General features: G+C 40.3%; 1 protein-coding gene across 5 annotated transcripts in view; it reads left to right on the top strand.

Annotated features, from left to right (window-relative positions):
- The first annotated feature begins 7,198 nt into the window (after positions 1–7,198).
- LOC100695043 (solute carrier family 41 member 3) overlaps positions 7,199–26,620 on the top strand; it is a 30,508-nt gene continuing 11,086 nt past the window's right edge. The window contains exons 1-5 of one of the 5 annotated variants that reach the window (XM_005454076.4): positions 7,199–7,371; positions 9,466–9,821; positions 22,301–22,408; positions 25,818–25,889; positions 26,172–26,316. In XM_005454076.4, the coding sequence (XP_005454133.1) occupies positions 9,510–9,821; positions 22,301–22,408; positions 25,818–25,889; positions 26,172–26,316 (637 nt within the window). In that variant the 5' untranslated portion in view covers positions 7,199–7,371; positions 9,466–9,509. Of the gene's footprint in view, positions 7,372–8,064; positions 8,228–9,465; positions 9,822–16,312; positions 17,693–22,300; positions 22,409–25,817; positions 25,890–26,171; positions 26,317–26,620 lie in introns of those variants that run through there. The other 4 variants (XR_003215608.1, XM_005454077.4, XM_003449113.5 and 1 more) reach the window with 4 other exon arrangements.

Here is a 26,620-nt window from a genome sequence, read left to right as displayed (position 1 = left end):
AGCTGAAAAACAAGTATCCCAACAAGAAAGGCAGGACAGAACACAGACAGTCTGCTGACTGACTAAAGGACTGATAGCGTGGCTGGCAACAGAGGACAGGGGCATTTATTTATAGCAACATTACGAATTTCCATGATAGTTTCCACCACACTGTCCAGGGACCCTGGAAGCACATAGCTATCTATCAACCACTGTGCATATCGTCGCGCGAGTACCAAAGCACTTCTGTCGGCAGTAGCTTATAAAACACTGCATGGACCTGAATCACGCATTAGTCATTCCTTTTAGTTTTCCTTGTAGATGATATCACTAGTGCGGTCAGGAGGGTTTGCATATGTATATATGGGGTACAACACTCATTATGCGCTCATGTTACAATGTCAGCATGCTTCTGGGGAATGTAACAATGTATGTAATTATCATAGTGAAATCAGCTGCTCTCTCACCAACACAGTAATGGTAAATGCTGAACTATCATTCACTTGGTACAAATCTGATGTAGCAAACAGTATGGTATGTAAAATGCTGCTTTGAAACACTGGAGTCTATGATGTGGTGCTAGCATGTTTGAACTGCTTTGTAATGCTTCCACCTTTGGCAAGAATATTGTGGTTTTAGTCTTTAATATTAGCCAAAGGGGTGTTGCTATATAGTTTGGTAGCAATGGTGTAGCATCATTAATTTTGGGGGAACATGCACAATATTTGGGCAGCAAACTCCCAATCATAAGGCAAAATGTCAAAAGGCATTCTTAGCAAAAATTATTTATCCACTTTCTCTTTTAAACAACTCTGTATATTTTCCATGATGCTACTTTGATCATAAGTCAAAGAAAAATGTGACACCAAATATTTCTAATATTTAGCGATGCTAAAACACATTTAGCTAAACTGGCTAAAAGCCTAGCTAGCCAGAGTAGCAAGAGCAATCTTAGTCTAATATCAATCACGTCTGTGACTCTGGTTAAATGACTTTTTCTTATTGTTTGTTTGTTATTGTGTATTAAGCTAATAAAGTAATCAACTGAAGAAATATTTGATAAATGTGTGCATTTATTTACAGTCCTGTAAAAAACTAAGCACACCCTTAATGGAAGTTTTGGCAGTTGGCTGGTCTGTGACACAACGCCACAATCTCCCAAACAAATTCCCTCCCAAGGTCAGACTGTGCAATGCTCAGCTAAACTGCAAAAAATAAAAGCAAAAGCTTCATCTCAGACTCTACAGGCCTCAGTTAGCATGACAGTACAGTTAGAAAAAAGCTGAACAACTACTGATGCTTATTTGTCCTAAAAGAGCACAGCACAGCTTAGATTTGCAATGTCTCATCTGAACAAACCAGATGATTTCTGGAACAATTTCCTTTGGACAGACCAAATGTGGAAATGTTTGGCTATAAACAAACCCCCAAACAAAACAAAAAGTATATCAGCAAAAATGTTTCATACCAACTGTCATGCAAAGTGGTGATGGCTTTTACAGTCACAAGATGTGTGCACCTTACAGCCATTCTAATGGCAAAATTCCTCCTTACATCAACATATTCTACATTCAAAAATGAGCCCACCTGTGTGACGGTTATACGTTGGCCTAAAGTGAGTCACTCAACAGGACAATGATCTCAAACACACAACACATCAACAGCATTGTGGCCGAAAAGAAAATAATCAAGATACTGCAGTGGCTCAGTCATAGCCCAGGCCTCAACCTCAACCTCAACCCAACTTCAATGAACTAAAGAAATGTGAAAGACTGATAAAGTCATAATAATTACTTTAAGTCATTGAAGTACATACTATATACCACCTGAGGTGACTCTGCGTCCTTATCAAAGGCCAAAACACAGATACCTTTCCAAGAAGTACAAAGGTATATGACCATTTTCGGTGTGCATTATAGATTTTCTCTAGTTTCATCCCTCATGGGTGGCTGTAGGTTTTCCAGACTCAGATGATAGAGTGGGTAATCTAACAATCAGAAGGTCAGGGGATAAATTCTCAACTAGTCCAGTCTGCATGATGAAGTGTCTTTGGGCAAGATACTGAACCCAGAGTTTCCCCCAGTGCATCCATCAGACTGCGAGTGTGTGTGTAAATGTTATGAAAAGTTCTTAAGCATAGATAAAAGCACAGCGTGATTGCATGCGACTGGATGAATGAGATTTGCAGTAAAAAGTGGTCTCAGTTTAAAAAAGGTACTGCATAAGTATCATTCCATTTACTGTAGTTCAGACACTTGTATGTTAGGTTAATGTGAGATTCAAAGTTGGCTCTAGCGTCAGATTTTGGATAGATAAAGCTGTCTGAGTGGTAAGCAAGTCTAGACAAGTACTAAACTAATCCCAATAAATGAATAACAATACCTCAAGATTTCTAGCGATCCATTTTATTGACATTACTTTAAAGTGAAAATAGTCACCAGTTTTTAAAAATGCTCTGTGTAAAAGGTACCCTCTAAAGGGTTAAACTGCATTACTCCAACGACAATCCATTGTATCCCTGAATGTACAGTAAATATTTTTTCTGAGGGAGTGTAATAAATGCATCTTTGTATGTGACTGTACTGTGTGTGCATGAAGGTGTTAATGAGGTGCTGAAAATGCCAGGGCTCACACAGCCCTGATGATCTGAAGCCAAAGAAACCATGTGCTGTACATATTAAAAAAGCACAAAAGGCAGAACATATAGGAATGCACGTGCACGGCGAATCTCGGCCATTTCTGGTTTCGATTATAGTTAATATGAGTTGAAAATAAACACTGAGCAACTGGAAACCATATTTCGATAGCCTCCAGGGGCTTTCCACCTCTGAACAGGGACATAAAGGAATCCATAACTACAACATGGATCATATTACTATAAACTTAAAAAGGACCTGAACTTAAAGGCTGTTAGAGACAGATCATCCTATCAGACCACCATGCATTTGATACCACCAAAATCCACTGCACCTGAATGCTTTTTTTTCTCAGCATCTTGGAAAATTACTCTTCATTCTTGTCAACTTTAATAAGTGGAACATTTTTACAAGCCTGCTTTGTTTTGATTGCATCAGTTAGCAGCAGGCCTAAAGAGAAGAGAGTTTTTATAGAAACAAAGTCTCTCTGCTGGGGTCGGGTTTTAGGTTCAGCATAATTTTGCAAGTGGGTGAGAAATCTGCAGGTAGCTGCCTATTTTAGAAAGTTCTAAAAGTTCTAATGATGTGAACAAAACCTTTTGCTGTTTTGTTTCTCATTAATCCATGCTGCCACCTAGTGGCTATATTGAGAACTCCAACTTAAACTAAATAGTGTAAGTTCCTTTAAAAACCCCAATGAAAAACAGTTTACTGTATACTAAGGATGGTGTGTTCGGTTCTTTGGATGTCAGTCCATCTATAGCCAATGTTTCATTATGTATAATGTCAGAAGGAAGATCTGGTAATGGAGTTAACTACATAACTGAACTTTCACCACATGGTCACATATTTAGTACTTTGTTGAATACTCCCTCAGACCTTTCCTGCAGACATCTTCGGCTCTTGGGTATAGTAAAGTCTGTCTGCTTTTAATCTGCTCTGAATTATGAAATGTCAACCAATGAGATTTTATGCCTCCGGCTGAAAACACAGACAGAAACCTCCTGTACACTTTTGAATTCGGTCTGCTACTTCGTTCAGCAGCAAAATCATCAATAACTGCCAGTTCCATTGGTAGCCACTTTGACAAATGAGGTCATGAGCTGTTTCTTTTTCTTTTTTTCCTCCACACTTTCTTTTTTCCATCTCTTGATTGAGGCTGATTTTTGTTTCACCAGTCCATACAAATTTGTTTCAGAACTTTACTGGTTTCCTCTTTCAAGTTTTTGTGAACCTTTGCCTGGTTTTCTTCCCCATAAGACATAAGAGATTGGATCTTGAAGGCAATCAAGATCAAGATCACAGACAATTCCTTCGAATATTGAATTATCCTTAAAATGTCTAAAACCTCAACTGTGGCAAGACAAAGAATTTCTATAATGTAAAGCTCAGGACAAAAGTATCGCACCACGTTGCATTTAATCATTAGTTATTGTTAATGTCTGGTTCTCTTCCATAGTGTGTCTTTTGTCCTGTCCTGTTCATCTCCCCCCCCAACCAATCACAGCAGGTAGGTGACCTTTCCTAAACCTGGTTGTGCTGGAGGTTTCTTTCTCTTAAAAGGGACTTTTTCCTTCCCACTATCATCAAATGTTTTCTCAGAAGGAGGTCGTCTGACTGTTTCTCTGCATCATTGCAGGATCTTTAACTTACAATATAAAGTGCCTTAAGCCAACTGTTTTTATCATATGGGGCTACATAAATAAGATGAATTGAATTAGTATGTTGTCTATCCTGCCACATCAAACAAATGACCAAGAAGGCCTTGGTCAGGGAGGTGACCATGAACCGAGTGGCCACTGTGACAAAACTGCAACAGTCCTCTACAGATATAGTAGAGCCTGCCAGAAAGAGTCAGCGGCGCTTCATCAATAAGGCCTGTATGGGACTAGACAGAAGAAGAATCTAAAGGAACAATGCTGCCCACTTAGAGTTTGCCAGGCAGCACTGCAAGAACTATGAGATCATGTGGAGAAAAAAAAGTATACCCAGGTCTTAAGAATAAAAATGCAAGCATTATGTCTGACAAACACCAGACATTGCTACCCACCCAGCTAATGTGCTCACTTCTCTGCAGCAGCAACAGTAGCAACCTGAGACTGGGTGGATGACAATGAACCAAAGAGAGCAGCCAGTCCAACATTGGAATACTTTCAGGAGAGGTCTCTGGCTCTCCTTAACTGTTCCACCCAAAAAGAACTGAAGATAGCAGTTTTTGGATGGCTGATGTCCAATCTGACCGAACTGGAGAGGATCGGCCAATAATAATGGCCAGGTGTGCAAAGCTTATACTTTATCCAAGAAGACTCAAAGCTGTAATTGTTGTGAAGGGACTTGTTCTGAATTATGGCTATTTGAAAATGGCAAGTATCAGATTTATTGTTGTATTAATTAAAGCAAACCAGATACAGATTTATCAACAACATATTAAAGTGGAAAAAAACAAAGTGACTGTAATGTAGTGTACTTTAAACTGAATGTACCCAGTCTTATACATTCACCGATCAGGCATAACATTATGACCACTCACAGGTGAATAACACTGATCATCTTTTCATCATGGCACCTGTTAGCAGGTGGGATATATTATGGAGCAAGTGCACATTTTGTCCTCAAAGTTGATGAGTTAGAAGCAGGAAAAATGAGCTAGAGTGAGATTGACAGGGGACAAATTGTGATGGCTAGATGACTGGGTCAGACCATCCCCAAAACAAAAGCAGCTCTTGTGAGCTGATCTGCACTGGTCAGTATTTAACAAAAGTGGTCCAAGGAAGGAACAGTGGTGAATCAGTGACAGGGTCATATGCAGCCAGGGCTCACTGATGCATGTGGGAAGTGAAGGCTGGCCCATATGGTCTGACCCAACAGATGAGCTACGGTAGCTCAAATTGTCAAAAAAATTACTGCTGTTCCTGATAGACAGGTGTCAGAATACACAGGGCATCACAGTTTGTTGTGTATGGGGCTGCATAGCTGCAGACCAGACAGGGTGCACATGCTGACCCCTGTCCAATGGCGAAAGCACCAACAATGGACACGTGACCATCAGAACTGGACCAGGAGCAATGGAAGAAGGTGGGCTGGTCTGATGAATCACATTTCTTTGACATCAGCGTGGATTCTCGAGTGTGTCACTTACCTGAGGATCTCCAGGTGCCAGGATCCATTATGGGAAGAAGGCAAGCTAGTGGAGGCAGTGTGATGCTTTGGGTAATATACCACTGGAAACATTGGGTCTTACCATCCATGTGGATGTCGCATTCAATCCAAATATCAATAGTTTTAATACCAAGACTTGTGTTGGTATCAGATTCATACTAATGTGATAGGGTTGATTTGTTTCTATCCTCTAATCTGTAACCCACTGAAATGTTAAATTGTTAATTTGGGGGAAATAAAAACTCAAACCTCAAACATGCACTATGAAACAGGTCTGAATCTTTGGCTGTGATGACTATTTTATTTATAACCTGTAGCACATTTAAACAACAGAAGAGCTCAAAGTGCTAGGGACAGGCACATTTACATTTCAGGTCTCCAAGAAGTTTCAAAATGCATGAAAAGCTGAAAGGTGAGTTTTGTTGTGATAACTAATCATTATTACTGCTGAAAGTAAAAATCACAGTGATCTATTGGTCATTAAATTATGTTCACATTTTGCAAATCACAGATGATTCATCTCATACTGTAAGCCATGACACACTGCTATACACTACATAAGTTGTCTTTATCTGGTATCAGATCGATACCAAAAACACAGGACTATTAGACACTGACCACTAAGGTATTACCCAGCATGCCATCACATAACCTTTAAAAACTGCTGCATGCCCATGGCATGGTGTCATATTGCAAGCAACAGTAAAGAAATAACCAGGCTGTTCAGTTTAACACGTAAATTAGTGAAGAGGGATCGACCTAATAGTATTAAATAGTGTCTTTTAAACATGTATGATTTTTGATTGTAATGAATGGTTATAGTTCCTACACAAGCTCATAAAAACCTCAGTGAGGTGTGTGTGTGTGTGTGTGTGTGTGTTCCTCTCTAGCTATCTTTGTGAGGACCGACGTCTGCATTCTGCTATACTTGTGAGAACCAACAGTCACTTGTGAGGACACACAACCCGGTCCTCACAAATTTGAAGTCACTTAAAGCCATTTTTGAGGCTCAAAATGTGGTTTTAGTGTCAGGGTTACAATTAGGTTATGGTTAGGCATTCATTTTTAATGGTTAGGGTTAGGGTAAGGGGCTAGGAAAACCATTATGCCAATGAAGGTCCTCACTAAGATAGCTGAACGGGGTTGTGTGTGCGTGCGTGTGTGTATGTGCGTGCGTGCGCGCGACCCCACAAATCCTTTAGGAGGGTTTCCCTAACTGTGACGTTGCAAACTTTATTCTTTCTGTGAATGGAAAAGAGAAAACGCTATATAGATGCCAGCCAGCCGGACAGAGATGGAAAGAGACAGGAGGAGGGGGGTGAGGGGGGGTCATCCTTATCTGCTAATGCCATGAAATTCAAGACGGTGCCCTATGATGCATGCGCGCCAGCTCCTGCCCTGCACAAACACGCACGCGCAGAGCTCAGCGCACAGACACACATAGAAAAAAACAAATGCACGAGAGAGGAACATACACATGTCCTAATTTAGACAGGCATTTACATTCAAGCGCATATACACAGCATAGCAAGGGCACACACGGTTATTCTCGGGAGCTTTCCCCACAAACTTTCACGAGTTCTGACTGGAGACAAAGGTAAGGGCGATAAATCAAATCTAATATGGAAACTAATATACACCAGGCTTAATGTGGCTCTGTGGCCTCAGAGAGCATGCTGTCCAAGCAGAACTTTATGAATTTATGTTGAATGAGAGTGTGTTGTGATTAGTACAGACTCTAGAAATGGTAACAAGTATTGGTTTGCTCTGTACACTGCTATAATGAAATGCCTCGCTGGTGATTCCACTGCTGCCCCCCCCTAGTATGCCTTCAAAGATTTTCATATTGGCATCTATAAACTACCAGGGAGTTTGAGACAGAGAGGTTTTCTAACTTTGACACTAGTCTGATGTCAGACACATGTCAACTTATTAAATCATAAGTTAAGTCACTTTGATCTGGAGATCTAAGCTCAGGCAAACCGCCACATGAACTGATATAAAACATTTTCCTCTGGTCTTTGAAATTAAGAAACTAAAAATAAATCTTTCCTCAGCCCAAACGCTTTTCAAAAATTGTTTCTACTGCTGTTATATTCATTCAAACGTATTTTTATATATTATAGTATTTACACATCCTCACAGTCATAAAACTGTGAATTTCATTATTACAAACAGCAGCTGCTCGCACTCTTCTCGCGAGGGGGGCGGGGCTACACGCTTACGCAGTATTTTTTTCTGTCTTTTACTGCTTAGTTTATCCAATCAGAAAGCACCTGGTTGTGTAACCGTGGTTACTGGTACAGATGTATTATGGGATATGCACATGGCAGCGTCCAAGTGAGGGAATGCATGTCAACAGAAGAATTCTGCGCTGTATGTTCGGCGTCGTTTCGGGACCTGCAGATGAATTCAGACGTTTGGGGAGGTTTCCGGGACTCCGTGTCGAACATGTTTGTATTACTAATGTTTGAGTTTTGCTTTTTAATATGAGACAAACGTTTCTCTTCCTGTCTGTTCTTGTACGTTTGCTCATGATAGCACTTTGCGTGCTTTGAGACCACGTATCACACACCAGCTACTCGTCGCTCCCGAGTTTGAACTGATGATTTTAAAAACTCTCAATTAGTAATTAGTGTCATAATGAAATTGCCTGAATATATCAGTTGAGTGAAGAGTTAAATGAAACGATGACAACTATTCACTCTAAAGTTTGATACTCCAAGCAAAACTAATTTATGAAATTATTGTAGACCACAGTATGATGAGAAATGAGAAACAGTGCCAACTTATCAACATAAAGGTTTTTATTAAAGCTGGTATATTAGCAGTGCATTACTGACTACCTTATTGATTGCTACAGATTGTTGAATACAGCTGTCAGCTCAGTTATTTGTTTAAAAAATATAAATAATAAAAATAAAAGATGTTCATGGATTAAGAAAAGAAGGGGCTGTTTATGTATAGTGTTTAGAGTTCTCTGTTATGCCCCTGTGTTTAATATGTTGATTAGCTTTCCTGAAAACAGAGCACCAGTCTATCAGAAAAAGTTGAAGCATTAAGTTATTGTTTATATGGTGTCAATTCACAGCAGGTTTCCTCTGTGAGCTATATATTGCAAGATAATGACTCTACAGTCACTATCTTGCAGAAAGCGCCCAAACTCAGAGGCGACCCTATGAGCAGGACTTGGCGATTGTGGGAAGGAAGAATTCCATTTTAACAGGAAGTGACCTCTCGCTGAACCAGGCTCAGGGAGCGGCAGCCTTATGCTACGCCCAGTTGAAAGCTGAGAGGAAACAGAAGGCAAATAAAAGGAAGTGCAGAGTTAAGCTTAACAGTGGTGGAAATGTGGAGAGTGTACATTTCTTGCTGTTCTATACAGTTGATCCAAACTATATGGTGCCTTTTCCCCTTTGTGCATCTATATATGTTACTTTAGCATGCTTTCTAAGTAGAGCTAGATATAACAAAGTGAACAAGCACCAATAGAAACTGTTGTCTCCCTTCATGGCAAAATTTGATAGCTAGTCCTCTGTTCAGCTGATGGAAAGCATATTTGATTTGATTTGATTGGCACATCATCCTGGTGGAGTGGATGGATTCAAAAGATTGGATGCAGTTATCTCTATAGATAGTACAGCTGTGCCAAACTAGACTCTTACTGTCCCTATCTATTCTGTGTTCCCAGATTAAACTAACACAACCCTACTTGTCACAGCCACTGCTGTCATCATGCCTGGGGAGGATAAACCGTCACAACAGGCCCGCCAGAGGAAAAAGACCAAGAAGTCCCGCTCCAAGGGGAAGAGTCCCACTGGGAGTCCTAGTGCCAGCTTGGGAAGCACCTTAGACGGACAAGATGACTTCATCTTGCCCCCAGTCGTGCAACCTCCTCCTAAAAAACCTACGGAGGAGAGGAGGAAAGTGCCTGTTGCCAAAGTAGAGGAAGAGACATCCATAGCCATCTGTCTTCAGGTGGTTTTTCCCTACTTGCTGGCTGGAATGGGCATGGTGATGGCTGGCATGGTGCTGGACATTGTACAGGTAAGGTCCTTAGGGTAGCTTGGAGACTAATATCACATATTCAGAGTGGAAAAGCGTGAAGTATGTTAACATAATAGTGGATATTGGGGCCTACTACATTAGGGTGGGCAAAAAGCCAGAGGTTGGAGAAGCTGACAGGTAACCTTCAGGCCGCTCATCAGATGCTGGCATCACCGCTCTCCAAGATGATTTTTTCGGGGATGTTGTACAAAAACTATGATCAGTGTAAATGTGGCAGCTATGTCAAAGGATACAATTATTACACCCTCTTTAAACCCCCAGAATAAAACCACCATTTTTTTCGTGAGTGTCTAAAACACAGTGGTATCAAAAAGTGTTTGCCTCCTTCCTGATTTCCTAGAGTTTTGTATATTTGTCACACATGAATGTTTCAGATCAAACAAATTTTAATATTAGACCACGCTAACTCGAGTAAATACAAAATGCAGTTTTTTTTTAATGATGATTTCACTGATTAAGGGAGAAAAGTTACCCTTTTGTTAAATCATGAATTAACTGTGATTAACCACATTGTTTGGAAAGCTGATTTGAGTTTCACTAAACACACTTGGGCCCAATTACTGGATGTCCTGTTGAATCAGGAGATCACTTAAATAGAAACCGTCTGACAAAGTGAAGCAGGTTAAAAGATCTTAAAAAGGAACACATCATAGCACATTTCTAAGGTTTTGGGACTCCAGTGGTAAATGGTGAAAACGTGGAGCAGTGGTGAAGCTTCCCAGGAGTGACTGGCTGACCAAAATGAGAAAAGAGCACATCTAAGAGCACATCGCTGACTCATCCTGGGAGTCACAAAAGGATCCAGGACAACATTAAAGAATCACAGGCTTCACAGGTCTCAGTTAACTGAGAATTAAACTTTTAAGATTGACAAACATACAAAAAAATAGGAAATCGGGAAGGTGAAAAACTTCACTGTATAAATGAAGATGAAAAAATTTGTCCCCCTTAATTTTACATATAAAGTACTTCATAAGTAACTGTTTATTATACAGGGAAGTTATTTTCACGTTGTCTGGCATGTAATGTGCAACAGAATATTAAGGCATCTCTTAGCAGACAGTAAATCTATGCACACAGTGGCAGGCTCTTTTCCGGTAAGGACAGATCTCTGACAGATTTAAGAGCTTGGAGACCAGAGGCACAGCAAAATACGTCAGTAATGACCCAGACGGTTACTCTCTCTCGTTAAACGTGTTAACGTAAGGAGAGAGAGAGAGCGTCACAACAATGAGAAACTGGACCGTACACAGAGACTTTATGGTAGTGAATAAATAACAACATGAGCAACATACTGACTCATCTGCACCGGTTAGAACAGGTTGTTTGTCTAAGTGTGTATTTTTGTTTGTTTTTGTTACAGGAGGTGGGACTGTGTGTGTGCTTGTGTGTACTTGTTACCTTGAAATAGTCTTCTAGCTCAGAGCAATAAAGCCATCTTCTTCTGACTTAAGTATTATTGTATCTCTTTATCATGTTAACATGGTGTACACTGGGCCAGTTCTGTCGGAAGTTATAAACTGACTGGATGGGCAAAATGGCCTTTTGAGTGAGTTGAATGCACCCCAGTGCATAGCTGCTGCTGTCCTGCTGTTGATACTATTACATCTTCAGTAGCATGTAACAAGTGTTCTCCATCTGTTATCATAGCCACGTATGTAGATCAGTAGTTAAGAGATAGCAGCCGGTGTGTGGGCTAATATTATTGCATGTTGTATGTAGGGCAGGACAATATGGCCAAAAATATTTATCACTATATATATTTGAAAATTTGCGATAACAATATAACTGACGATATAATTGATGCGAGACAAAATACTTTACAACTCCACAAATTTATTAGTGCAAAAAAACCCGTCAATGTATTTTTACTGAAACAAGCAGCTGTTTTTTATGTGCATTAAAGCTATATAACAATTTAACAGTGCAAATGCAAATTCCTTGCTGACAGTTTAACCAAAAGGCATTTCCAGTGGAAATTGGCCGACATATCTTGAGCATAACCATGTATAATATCCACAAAACTTAAAAAGAGGTTATACACACACAATATGGTAATATTATGTTGAAGCACAGTACGTATCACTCCGCGAGGCTCCTGACTATGTAGCCGTAATGCTCTGACAATCCATCAAGCGGTGCGACTTCGTAGCTTACCAAAGTCGTACTAAAACATTATTTTAACAGATTTTTGAGCGCCATGTACCACATAAAATCGGTTCGAGGTCAGTAAGCACAACCAGAATTCATACATAAGGTGCACCGGATTATAAGGGGCACTGTGGATTTTTCAGAAAATCAAAGGATGGCTTTTAAGTGTGCCTTACTTTCCGAAACACACGGTAATAACGACGGCTCGCTTGCATGCTCTACCAAAAATTGTGCTTTGGTGTGTATCTGACAGACGAAAGCCAAACCAGTTTCACATCACTGAAGTTGCAGCATTTTTACAAACCAATTCTGGTTCATCGCCCTTCTCATTCTCCACTGCCGCCATGCTTTTTCCGCCATGTGCGTATGAAAACAAATGCACTGCGCATGTGCGTTTTACCCATATTCTATAGCGATATTTCATTTTCTTACCATTGCCTAACATTATACCGGTATTACCGTGAACATTATGATATGGCCCAGCCCTAGTTGTATGTGCATCCTACCCAAATTTATGAGATCTACGTTGCACAGTGTGATTTCCAGTGACCTTAGAAGACTAATAAACCTAATAGTACCCCTCTTTATAGTTACAGAGTGCAAAATCTAGATGTCAGTGTATTGCAGTTCTGTTTTCTTACCTCTCCCAATTCAAGTGCATAATCCTTGCTACATTGGCTCCTGTAGGACAAACATGTTCTAGTCAGCTAATAGAGATCAAAACATTACACTATGTTCAAAAACCTAACATCATGTTTTAGGGAAAGTTTTTAGACCATAACTGCCACAACAGCTTATGCGTGTTTATCTCAGCTGTCAATGCTGGGTGAGAAGCATCCACGTGTAGCTGTAAAACTGTAAAAGGAGTTCAATACAGGTCAGTGAGTCAGTAAAGCTTACCTCTGACTGATGACAGCCAAACTAAGGTGAGCTGTTGAGGATATCCTGAACATTTCTGCTTTTTTTTCCACTGTTAGCTGGTTTTAGTTTTTGCTAGTGAATCTAACGTGGATTTAACATTGTTGGACTCGTACAGTTGGTGAATAAACGCTCATACAATGTGAGAATGTAATCAAATGTTTTATGACACTTGAGTCTAACATTAGCTGGCATAACGTTAGCTTAAAATTAGCTGTTGTTGTTCACCCGGCTCGTTGTCAACTCTCCAGAGACAGGAAAGTCTCATGTCTGATCTACTGAAAATAAGTCACTGCAACAGTATCGGGAATAAATAGGCATGTTTATGCAAGTTTTCATGTCTTAGAGTGCGACTTCTGTTTAGGAGATTAATCTTGAGGTGAGGAGGAAGAGGATGACATTTTATTAAGGTGCAAGTGGTGTTATCTCTTTGATGAAGGGGGTCCATTCTCAGATGATAAAACAAGTATAATGGTTCATATCTTCAGTCTGAAGGTACAGGCACAAATTGAAATGTCCCCATGACACGCAAATGCCTACAACTTCTCTTCTACTCCCCATTTGGCATACTACATACATGGCCTGTCTCTACCATTTATGTAAAACACCATTAGGTGGAAGGGAGATGTCCTTCCCAGCGACTGTATTCAAATATGGTGGAGGAACATGACGACTTCCAGAAACTGCAAACTCACTCCTATATATTATTAATAGATTAATTACATGTTTATGAGAATGCAGTTTATTGGAAAATGTAGTTACACACTGATCTATGTACATTTAAGACTATAGTATACTTTTTTTCTATTAAATGACCTCAAAAATTTGTGACTATACCTTTAACCTTCCCATCAGTTCTTAATGAAATGTCAGTAATATCCTTGGTCAAAATACCTCAAGAATATAACTGACTGATGGCTGTGTTTTCTACACACTGGTATAGAATCATACTGTAGGATATAGCATAGGAATATAAGGTGGGAAAAGTGGGATAGTACATTTAAAAATGAGTTTGGGCTAGTCGTGTCTGTCCTGTGCCACGTGTCCCTGGCATTTGGTCTGCAGCCATCTGAGCTGAGGGAAATCGGACACACTGCTGTCTGCTCTATGATGAGCTGGTCTCCCTCTTCCCCTGCGTCCTCCACTGATAAACATACGTCCGTCCTCATATGGTTGCTTCCCTTTACTCCATCTGTAGCTCATCAGTATTTCTTCCCACTCTGCAGTCTACAGTATCAGTTTCCCTCCTGCATCAGATGGAAGATTAGTCATGAGCTTGGCTGGGAGCTGTGTCTCAAAGCACAGGGGACGTACAAGGACGTGGAGAGTAGCCGATCTAAAATGGAGATAAAGACGGAAACACTGCACTATCAGCAATAACGATTGTTACTGTGGCCTGTGATGGTGGCTATTGTCTAAACAACCACATCCTGTTGCCCTGTCTTTCAGTTACATCCTACATGCAATTTGTCGGGGTCTTGTTCACAAGTGAGGGGAGAGGGGAATGGGAGACTGACAGATGGATTGGTGCTGCGCCTGCAGTGATGTCCGTCGCGGTAAAGAGAAAACTGAGCGTAAAAGTGATCGATTGTCTGGCTGATCTACGTCCCCGCCCTCACCTATGGTCACAAGCTTTGGGTAGTGACCGAAAGAACGAGATCGGGGATACAAGCAGTGCAAATGCGCTTTCTCCAAAGGGTGGCTGGCCTCTCCCTTAGAGATGGGGAGAGGAGCTCGGTTTGTCCGAGAGGAGCTCAGAGTAGAGCCGCTGCTCCTCCACATCGAAAGGAGCCAGTTGAGGTGGTTCGGGCTTCTACAAGGATCCTATATGCCTCCTCGGTAAGGGGTTCCAGCCTTGTCCCACTGGGAGGAGGCCCCAGGGCCAAGACACGTTGAAGAGATTATCTCTTGGCTGGCCTGGGAACGCCTTAATGTTCCCCTGGATAAGCTGGAGGAGGTGGCCAGGGAGAGGGAGGTCTGCTGCCACAACCCGGCCCTGGATAAGCGGAAGAAGATGAATGGATGGACAGGCGGACGCAGTGCCATTTGTGTCAGCTTCTCTTTGTTCTGTTGGTTGGCTTCCAAATTAGAGCTCTATAAAAGCTCGCTCTATAAAATTGTGAGAATAGATCGTCTATATACTAGAATATTGCAAACATGCAATATTTGACTTCTTTAAAATACAGTTATGGTGGTTAAAAGAGACTTAAATGTTAGTTGGACAGACTCCCAGAAACTGTTATAGTTATAAATTCTTTAAATACTTGAAGCAAACAAATGGGCCAGTGATGCGTCAATCGTGTTGACATTTAGCAGCATTTAGGCTAAGAGTTTACCATTAGCAGTCATTACAAGTCTTACCCCTGCTGTGTAAGTGCAAGTGTCTGTTATCTTCTGAGCAAAAACACTGAAACCCATCCCACTGCTGTTTTAGTTGTTATTGTGATTCAATCCAAATGTTCACATAAAGATGTGTATAAAAAAGAACATATCTTGATAGATTTGTAATGAATACACATTACAAAAGTAACTGAGTATCCTGAGCATTTGTTTAAACACTTATTTTTATAAGTTCAAGATATTTGAAAATTAATAATTAATTTGAAAATCTAATTGAATATTTAATGCTAGTGTTTAAAATTATAATTTTCACTGGGTCATATTTTCTTTGATTTGGGGTTGTCTGAGTTTCTCATCATCCAATCCAATCCATGACTATTTCATGAAGCAACTGAAGGGTCAGGATCTCTCAGGTTCTGTGCTGGATTGTTCCTGTTCTATAAGGACTTGATTTTCACATGTTGTTCATCTGCTGTAAATAAAATTTAGGTTTGCCACTTCTTCTTTTTGTCCTCCAACTGACCAGTTTCCTCAGATTTCTTAAGTACACACTGCACACCATGCTGAGAGATTTCAGCTAATAGAACTTTGGGAATCACCTTGCTGTAGTAAAAATATTACGTAATATCTATCAGACTTTTTTTTCCATGTCATTAATATTTCGTGTATGAAAACATTTTCTTTTCTTTTTTTTGTGAGATGAACCAGCTGTGACTGTAATCGAACAGTATAAAGTGAGGAGAATGATTTTTAGTTTAAGACCTGAAAGATGGCTGGAAATCAGTAGTTGTACAGTATGTTTGTTTGCTCTTAAATACGGTGTTCCAAAATTAATATCGCAGCTAGAACGGAGGTACAAGTGGAAGGAAAAGATGGAGGGAAAGAATGAGTCACGATACAGAGATATGGAAACAACTAAAAGAGGGATGTGAGAGGGAGAAATGCAGCAAGACTGTTCGACGTAGAACGATGGATGCCACACGCGGGAGGGAGGGAGGATAAGAGGCAGACACGCAGTAAAAAATAGCTTAGAGGGAGAGTGCGTGGCAGAAAGCCGGTCGTTTCTCTCGTGAGTTTGCACAGTGCAGACAGCCCTGCCTCTTTCTGTGCTACGTCACAGCAGAGCTGAGCGGACTGAGCAGGACTACCCTGATGCTGAAAGGAGGAAAGGAACACTTTAGTCTGCTCATGTGGTACTGTGTGCTGCATCTCATCTGTGGATCTCCTATTGACATCACAGAGCTCACCTCGCCAAATAAGAGATTAAGCTGATATATCAAAGATATAAAGTCTTCCTCCTGCTTCTAAACTCTCTCACCTTTTGGACTGTTCTTCATCTTCTTGCTCCTGTCACTCATTCAGCTGTCACTCCGAGCGCTGCCTTCACAAGATACAGCTGTGCCGTTTACACTGGAGGTCAAGTAGATTTAAAGCTGGATCTTATCAACTGAGGACTCCATCCAACAAACAACAAACTCAGCAAGAGGATTTATTTGATTCTAGAGTTGTTCAGGACAACTGGAGGACCACTGAGCTATTCAGCATTAATTTACTGGTGTAAACCAGTCTTATTATTAATGTTAGTTTGGACGGGTTGCGAGGTAAACTTAAGACTTTGACTGCAGATGTGGATCATCTGTGCTTGTGGAACATTTTGACTGATGAATCAGAAATCGTGTTAATGATTGTTTTTTCCCAGAGGTGCTGACAAATGGATACCTCATCACTGCTGACTCACCACTGGTCCAAAGATGCCATGCTCCAGCTCCCTCAAGTTGGAGTTAAAGCTTTTAAATTTGATTCTGCCTGGCAAAACACATCATTGATTGGAAGGAATGGAAACATGACGAATGTCTCGCTTGCTTGAATAGATATCGAATCTCCAGTTTCCATCAAAGGGATGCTGAATGTTTATCTTGTGTGCTGCCAAGAATGATGCAAGAAGTATCTGTCATCTTTGGGTCATCCCTTGAGAGCAGAACATATATATGCTCCCAAATGCTGCCTCTCATTTCTTCAGGAAGGGCCTTAGGAACTGCTTGAAACATTTCCCCTTTTTTAAACCAAGGACAAACTCATTGATAGTTTTCGTCTTTGGTATTTCACTTCCTTACTTTATTTTGACCCCTCTGACCTTTTTTATTTTTAATCCGTGTTTGTTTGTTTTTTTCCATTGGAATGAAGTTACACTTACCATGGGATAACTAAACATCAAACTAAGTGCTTTGCTTAATCCCCCGTGCAACATGGTTGTGACTCGTCTGGAGTTGGAGCTACGCTACCAAGGCAAGAAGTTACGTGGCGTGACCTGGAAGCTGACTCGATCAGAACATGGTTTCCTACCAGAGAGCTCTTGGCTCATTGGGGCGCAGGTTATCGTGCCATACCTCATATCGGGACTTGGAATGGTCTCCGCTGGTATCGTTATGGACCTTATACAAGTAATTATCCAAGAATAATGTGAATAGATGTGTAGGGTTGGGTACCATCTGAACTGTTTTGAATATCGTGTCATGATTGTTGCTCGAGGGCACCACGCTCATACTTCCTTCTTTCTATAAAGGGGTGATTTTTTTTTTTGTAGGTTAACCTGAAACTTTTGAATATCAAAGAGATCAAAGAATATTTGAGCAAGCTCTCTACTTCACTAATTTTGATTCCCAATGCTGAAAAAACAAGCAGTGAAATTTGAGACCCTGTCCTGTTAATGGATGTTTCAATGGGAGAAATGGACTGACCTCACTTACAGTTTCTGATTGTGGGATGTTGTGGAAAGGTGGGTGGGTATTTGCATACTGAGTACAGACACGTATTGACAACTGTTGCTATGAAGAATAGATAAACGGTTCAGTCAGTGGAAAAGACCTTTTTGTTTTCCTGCCCCTCAGGTATTCACAAGCTTGAATTAGTTCAGACTAATGCTGGCCTTAGTTAAATATAAGATATTTGCCAGTCTCATCTACCTTTTTCATGACTTGGCCTGCTTTCTGAACTCAGTCTGCGTTGTTGAGATCCTTTAAAAACAAGCCTGAATTGGTTAAACAAGAAATGCGTGTATTGTGATTGCACATGCATGCACAGCTCTGCTGGTTCACCGTTGACAGTGCTTTTTTCTGATTAACAGATGGAGTCTTGTGTTACATCCACCTTTCTGAGCTTTCTAAATCAGATTTAGACTAGCGAGAGAGACGAGAGCCTTGGGATTGCATTGAACAGTTAATTCAATAAGTGGTTTGAAGATGAGAGAGAGAAAAAGAAGGTCAGAGAGGGAGATGACTTTGTATATACAGTGCATCTCCCCTGAAATTGTGACCAAGTTCTTTACTTAAAAAGGTAAAAACAAAAGTAAAGCGCATATGTCATCCAGGTCATAGTAATTTAATGATGAGAGGTGAAACATCTTCAAGAAACTTAAAGAAGGCCAGTCGCTTTTCTTTCCAAGCTCCTTAAAAGTAAAGAACCTTGTCACAGTTGAAGCGTTCCTCATGCGTTGCTTTGAAGCTGATGGTTAGTAGTTCTGGTTACCTAGTTAACCCTCCAGTGTATTCACTGCCCTGTCATATGTCCATCTCTGGTATTCTGTACTGTTATGAGTATTCCCCTCAGTCATTCTATGTTCAGACTTGGAATGTACCAACTTTGCATCACCAGCATTTTGCAGCATAAATTTAAAGAATGGTTCAGGGTCACCTGATCCACCCTAACCGTAAAGGCCTTTACAGACGGAGTGCATTGCGAAAAAAATGGCATGAAATTCAGTATTTTTCGGATGTCAACATGTCGTATAACATATATATACACACCGAAAGCATTGCATTTTACGAAAAGTGTTTCCTCAAAAAACACACTCTGACAACAATGCAGTCGATCTGTCAGATGGCGTACGAAAAATCGAGAAAGCCAGTGAGCGCCATCCCCAAATAGCACTGATTTACAAAAGTTGCTCTGTTTTCTAACCACAGATCATTCATATCAATACCAAGTGCAGAAAATAAGACATGCTTCTTTCGTTATTAAATATTTGTGCAATTAGTCGTAAATTGTGTATTTCAAATGTTAATAACTCAGTTTGCGGTCTTGATTTAAATATTATCCTCCCTATATTTTGCACCTTGAAAACAGAACCCCCAGAAATACATATGCAACAGAATCAGTCGCAGAAAAAACCACCTGAGCTTCCTCCTCTTGTCACTGCGGGCTCTTTAAAAATATAGACTACTTTTTTAAATTTCACAATTTTTTTTTTAAAGACCATAACCCAGTTTGTCATTAATGGTCACAGTGGGGAGGGGACCAGGAAAAAACTATAGAACACAACATTAACAGCAAAACATGAGCAACCAGACTTTTAATGTAATGACGCAAACTTAACACATTATAGTTCCCCAGCAAATATTTGGCTTGAGACCTGGCTTGTAATTGGCTAAAAGAAGTTGATTTTTTGAAGTCATTTTTGTGTGTCTGAAGTATCTGAATCGGTCATTTTGAAGACAGCGACAGCACCAACATTAGAAAGTCCCTTGAAGTCTACAGTAGCACTGAGCTGGCTTATGTTGGCTTTTGTCCCATCACACTCGCACTCACAGTCAAGCAGCAGTAGCAGCAGTATTACAGCAGAAGTGGGACATGTCCCAAGATAGCCTCTGTGTATGACAGATGTCAGCCAGATTTAGCAATCCAGAACCTGAGAGGAATTGGTATGAATAGAGATGCACTCACACCAGCACACACACTCCTCTACCATTGACAAGACTGACATTCAGTTCTCTTATTCCTTTGTTTGGATCCATTCATCTTCATCACCGGTTCACTATTGTTTAAACAGTTCAGGAGGCAGAAATGATCCCATTGGTTGTAAACATTAGAGAGTGCATAATATTTAACAGACCAATAGTGAGCACATTCATAATGTTTAAAAAGATTAAAAAAAAAAACTTGTTCGGGTTGTTCTTGTATGTGACAAATCATTGGTTAACCAAGCTAGCTAACTGGCACACAGTAACCAGTAACTGATGGATTAATTAATATTTGTGTTCCAATAGTTTGAGAAGGAAGAGATTATGAATCACTGCTCATCAGTATGTAGCTCCATTTGTAGGGTTCAGAACTTCATGGAAATGATTTGTAACCCTCAAGAATAGAAAGGGCACGTGTGAGATGATATTTAGATCGACCTGTACCGAAATGACAGTGTGAAGAAGGCATGTCAGAAACACACCTCACTTATGAAACAAGTCAGAGGCAGTGATGGGCATGCATAACTTCCAGTGGAACTGGGTCACTGACATTTGATGTGACAGCTGATAGAAGCAGCCAGAGAATTCAGAGGGATATAAAAAAAAAACCCACTCTGCTTTCTGCTTATAAATCAGTTTGAGTGCAGATTTAAGTATTCTTCTCCCTATGTTTTGTGCCTTGAGAAAGGAACCCCCAGATACACATATAGAACAGGGTCAGTCGAAAAAAGGTTCCTAAGTCCTAAATTCAGTCTTTGTAAATACTGACAACACATATCAAAACCCTGCATGGTAATAGGCACTAGTTCATTACTCGCAAATCCCGAAACCCCAACATTCAGACGACCCCTTTGATCAAGTACTTGGCGACAGCAGGAAAGAAAAACTCCCTTTTAACAGAAAGAAAACTCTGGCAGAACAAGGCTCAGAGAGGGGCAGACATCTGCTGTGACCCGGTGGGGACAAAGAGAAGAGGATAAAGGAAAGAACAGAGAGATATAAGCTATATAAGCATGATCTAAAAGGAAGGTTTAAGCCTAATCTTAAAAGCAGAGTAGGTGTCTGTCTCCTGAATCCAAACGAGGAGCTAGTTCCACAGAATTGAGGCCTGAAAGCTGAAGGCTCTACTCTCAGAGGTTCTCAGAGTTTCTAAAGGTAGAAATGGAGGAAAAGTGCTGTATTAGAATAATGTGGTGCTATGAGGTATTTAAGATATGATGAGGACCGATGGGTTTGGATTTTGCGTCTGAGAAGAAAGAATTTAAATAAATTTCTGGATATTTTTTGTGCTTATTGTGCTCTGTCCTTTGAACCCAGTCCTCTGTAAAAGCGTCGTACCACAGAGAGACAAACATTCAAGCTTAATCATACTCCTTGCTGCCAATTTAGAATCTATAGGCTCCATGTAACTCTGAATTCAAGTTGACTTTAGGCTCTGCAAGGTTTATTATAGGAATGTGATCCCCACTATATATAAGAGCTAAAGATTTATAGTTTCATAGTTCCCATCAAAACACAGTGGCTCTGAGTACATCTCAAGTTTAAAAGCAAGAGAGAGAAATTCTATAACTTCTCTGTTTTCTTGTACGCTTAAACACGGCATGCAGGATCAGCTGAGTCAGCTAGTTAAGAAGCACATGTAGGTGGTTGTACACCTGCATAGGTTTTTTCTTCCCTCTGAGCGGAGCTATATTTGTTGCAGAAATTAATCTTTTGAAGTTCACACAAGGATGTATTTGCTATAAAACAATAGAGTCTTCACTAAGCACAAGCTGTTTTTTTAAACATGCTAGCAATAAATAATATATTATGTCTAGCTCCTGTTATATTATATTTTATAACTGACTATGTCACCTATTTAACAAAACGTCTTATCAAACTTTTACTGACCTGCTTTGTCAGTCCCCTCCACTCTTCCTTACTTCCCTCCCTACGTGGCTGTCACATCTTCACATCGCTCTGCTCTTTGTAGCTGTGTTCTTTTATAATCGCATTTATTTAAAGATCTAAACCATCACGAGGCGGACTCTGTGAACTGCACGTCTTCTAAAGCCAGTGAACCTGCACGGTATGGCGTGGCGTCGAATGCTCAAAGTAGTGGAAACAGAAAGTAGGCTACTGGGTTAGTCTAGAATATCTGATCGTCTTTCATAACTGCATCAGGAAGGTTTATCGGGTTTATCAGGTGCAGTTGTTTTTAGAATATGAATATATCAGGCATAATTAGTGACAATGTTTGCTTTTGTTTTGTATTTTTTGCACTGCTCTGTAATTGTTTATTCGGTATCTCATTACACAATGTGTGTGTTCCAGCACTGGGAGGTGTTTAAGGTGATCACAGAAGTTTTCATCCTGGTTCCAGCTCTGGTTGGACTCAAAGGAAACCTGGAGATGACCTTGGCTGCTCGCCTCTCTACCGCCGTAAGCAAGCCTAAGGGTTATGTTATATATTATCTTGTTATATACTTGTTATGTTATATACTGTCTGTGCCAACAAATAAAGTGAAGCAGAGCAATGTTAGAGAGGTTGTAGCAGAGCCATATTTAGATTTGGTACACATCAAATTTTACATGTACATGTAGCTGTGGCAAGAATGTCAGCCATATCCAAATGCCTCCAGAACGTAAGACAGTGTATAACAGTGTATAAGAAAATGCAGCGTGAATGCTGACAGTTGAGTGATTTGAGTTGAATTTTTATAATTCCTGAATCTTTGGTGAAATAAATGTTGAATGAGCTGAAATGCACAGAATCATTCACCTGAAAGCCAAAGTGCAGAACTGCTGAAAGCTGTTCACACAGAAGAAGTTTCAAGGTTGGAAAGTAGCTGAATAGCTTTTAAATGTACATTAGAAAAAGAGGTACAAAAAATCTGAATGAATATTGAAAGCTCATATTTTTTAAATCACTTGAAGAATGAAATGACTCATTTTAAATGTCTAAACTGAAGAACCGCAAATGAAAAACCCGAATTTGCATTGATAGTTTTTTTTCCAAGTTAAATGGTGCTTAAGGAAAGATTTGGATCTCAGTACTGTGGATGCTTAATCAGCAGTCACACTAATAAGCTGGCCACAGGAGGAAGTAGGTGCGAAATCCAAACAAAGATTCCTCATAACTTATAGATGTCTCCAAGTCCAGCACCCTAAGGCTTTATGAACAACGATGGGAGTGAGAGTCAGAGCCGTAATCCAGAAGGAAACACAGAGCATCTACAATACATTAGGAAGACATATGTTAGTTGAGCTGCTCCAAGAATGCTTCAGGCAGCTGAAGGCAGAAGGTGGTGAGGTAAAAGAGGAGGAACATGGATCATGGATGACCAAGTCCCTGCCTAGGATGCACCATTGAGAGATAGAGGAAGTGGCTAACATTAAGAAATCCTATCAATGGCTAGAAAAGGCCAGCTTAAAGGACAACACAGAACAAGTCCTAAGGACCAGGACCATAGAGGCAGGAGTCTACCACCGCTGGACCCAAGTTCCAGATTGTGCAATTGGGGGCCAAGAGACATCTAACACACAATAGCAGGTTGTAGTTGATTGTAGTGTAGTGATTGGGATAGTGTACATTAGGAGCTGTAGCCCCCAAACTGGAAGAGTGCCTCCATCAGATTCCGGGCACAACATCAGAGGTTTCTGTCCAGAAGAGTGCAGTCCTAGGAACAATGAGACACTGCACACGACCCTCAAACTCCCAGGCCTCTGGTGGAGAGGCTTTAGAACTCCTCACCATGTCTTGAAGTTCTCCAGAGGCCTGGTAATGAACTAATCAACACACCTGGATCAAATGCCAGGGTGATATCTAAAACCTGCAGGACTCAGGCCCTTGAGGCCTGGAGTTGGACACCCCTGCTTTAGAAACACACACTTACCACTAGGGCTGAGTGATACGATAAAATATATTGGATGATGATATTAAAACTAGTGCCGTCAAAATTAACACATTAACGCAAATTAATCTGTCAATGCGATTAAAATTTTTAACGCAATTAACTCATCTGGAGTGCAGAATGACTCAAAATCCCTGAAATGTTTCTGTCAACGCATTTCGGGCAGTTTGTCCAAGTAGAGTTACCTTCGCACATGCACAAATGAGCAGTTGATTTGACGGGCAGCTGAACCAATCAACTCAATCGGGAAGATGATAAACACACATTGGCCCTCTCGCTGGGAAATTTGAGTATTAAAAAAATAACAAGACTGAACAGTCGACCGACATAAAGTATTATGCACATTGTGCAAGAAAGAATTTTCTTTTCACCGAAGCACTTCCAGCTTAAAATATCACATTGACCAGAAGCATGGGTTAGTCGGGGATGCTGCTAGGACTCTGGCTAATGCGTCACCCAGCTTGCGACAGGCCACTCACGGAGCATCGGAGACTCAGTAAGTCTACCTCAGACATACTGACTGACACAACTGCCAAGTGGATTGCAACAAACTGCAGACCTATTAATATCGTTGAGAACACGCGCTTTACATAACTTTAGTTCCTCGTCTCAAGGACTTGAAGTGCCTCCCCAAGAGTGACAGAGAGAGAGTGGATAAATGTTTACAGAATTTTTTGTTAACATGAATGTTCAAGATGTTCAATAAACATGTTAAGTGTGTATATTTTCCCCTTCTTCCCGAGTCTGTTTGCTCATGCAAAATGAAATGCGATTACTATAGAGTAAAATGGATGATATTTCATCGTGATTAATCAAAATGAATCCACAGTAACCCTGTGATGAATCAGATTAAACATTTTAATTGTTTGACAGCACTAATATATATTATATATTAGTGTATACTTACCTATTAGTATATAGTTTTTTTTAAAGTTGCATTTCACAGGAGAGAACCTGTGCTAAAAGACTGAAGAAAACTATTACAATTCTCTTTGAATTTAAGGACACATTCTTTGTGTTTATTCTGCATTTACTTCCTTATATTGCATAAATGTCAGTTACAAGCTTAAATGTAAAGTTGAAAAAGTGTAATTGCAGCCAGGCTATTGATCAAGTAATTGCAATTAATCGCAATTAATTACAGAAAATTGTGACATTAATTAGTTAATTTTTTTTAATCTATTGACAGCACTAGTTAAAACATCTACCGTTTCATATTATACTCTATCATTTATGCCATGCTGTTGCAACATACACTGTTTACTGCAATATGTTTTTCATTGCATATAAAATTATGCTGCAAACTGGTCCCTGCCAGACACCAAAAACTACAAAAATTCTTCTGCCACCAACGAAAGTATCATGTGAAAGAGTGTGGAGAGAGTTTATGAATAAGAAGCAAGAAGCCGTCAGGTGCTCACAATAAACCACAAACCCAAACATTAGAACAGGCTTTTCCCTGCAGCACGCCATACAATAAAGACTCACAAAGACCCCAAAATATATCTATAAATATATGGTTTCATGCATTGGTCAAAACACTTCACCCTAAGTATACAATGCCCAGCCGAAAGAGACGAGACACTCTGCAGTCGATGTTTGCAGACAGGCTAGTGTCCTGACAACCAGACAGGACCAGTAATGATAGCCGTAGGCCTCAGGGAAGCTCTTGAGTCACAGAGACTGTGTGGAGTCATCTAATATGTGTTACTATGGATAACGCTGTACTCAACTCAGACTGTTAGACTCTGACTCAAAGCATCACTAAAAGTCCAAATTAAATTAGTTTGTTAACATCTGGATTTATATTGGAGCCCGGTTTGTTATTAACTGGGCTCATTTATCTGCCTTAACAAAAAAACTTCATTCTTTCAGACCTGTGTTTTTTGAGCGAGAGCCTTTGCCTCAACATATGAATCATGACTCCATGTTTGCAGGCTAACACAGGCCAAATGGATGACCCTGACAAACAATGGACCATGGTGTGCAGCAATCTGGCACTTATTCAGGTAAGGTATGCCAGGGAGAAATTTACATACAAAATATGAAAAGAGTATTTTGTACTGTCCAACAGTTCGGGACTCCTGTCTTCAGTTTGCTCTTTGTATTGTGTTTAAGTTCAAATTCACTCTGCTTCAGTTATCAGGCTAAATGATTCCTGAAGCGATTTTTCTGAGTAAAATCTGCCAAAAAATATTCACTCACGAAAATTGCGGCTTCTGTCAATGTTAAATCCACTATCGTACTGTAGCTGGGGCCTGACGCTGCTGTGCTCTCTCCTGTTTCGGCAGGTCCAGGCCACAGTGGTAGGATTCCTCGCCGCAGTGGCAGCAATTTGTTTAGGGGCGATTTCCAGAGGAGGCATTGAACTGGAACAAGCAGCTGTCCTGTGCGCCAGCAGTATCACCACCGCCTTTGTAGCTGCTCTGTCTTTAGGTAAGTAAGCTTTGGGGATGTTCTTTATTTGGAGATTCGAATAACAGTCAGTTATTCCAGCATACAGTTGACCAAGCATACAGTTTCATTTAGGGGTCAGGGTTCAAATCTAAAGCTGTACCTATAGAAGAACCAGATGAACCATTCACTCCAGAGTACCAGCTGTACTCACATTCTTCATGATGTTATGATAGTCAAACTAAACACCTGCTGACAGAGGAACTTTCTGATTGGATGTTTTTAACTCGCCTCAGTAAGATACATAGTTTTCAATAGCTCTATATAGCTTTATTATCACTTTGAC

The sequence above is a fragment of the Oreochromis niloticus genome, linkage group LG20 (genome assembly GCF_001858045.2).
Source record: "Oreochromis niloticus isolate F11D_XX linkage group LG20, O_niloticus_UMD_NMBU, whole genome shotgun sequence".
Lineage (NCBI taxonomy): Eukaryota > Metazoa > Chordata > Actinopteri > Cichliformes > Cichlidae > Oreochromis > Oreochromis niloticus.
Note: the sequence above shows the minus strand (reverse complement) of the source record. Positions and strands in the feature narration are given on the sequence as shown.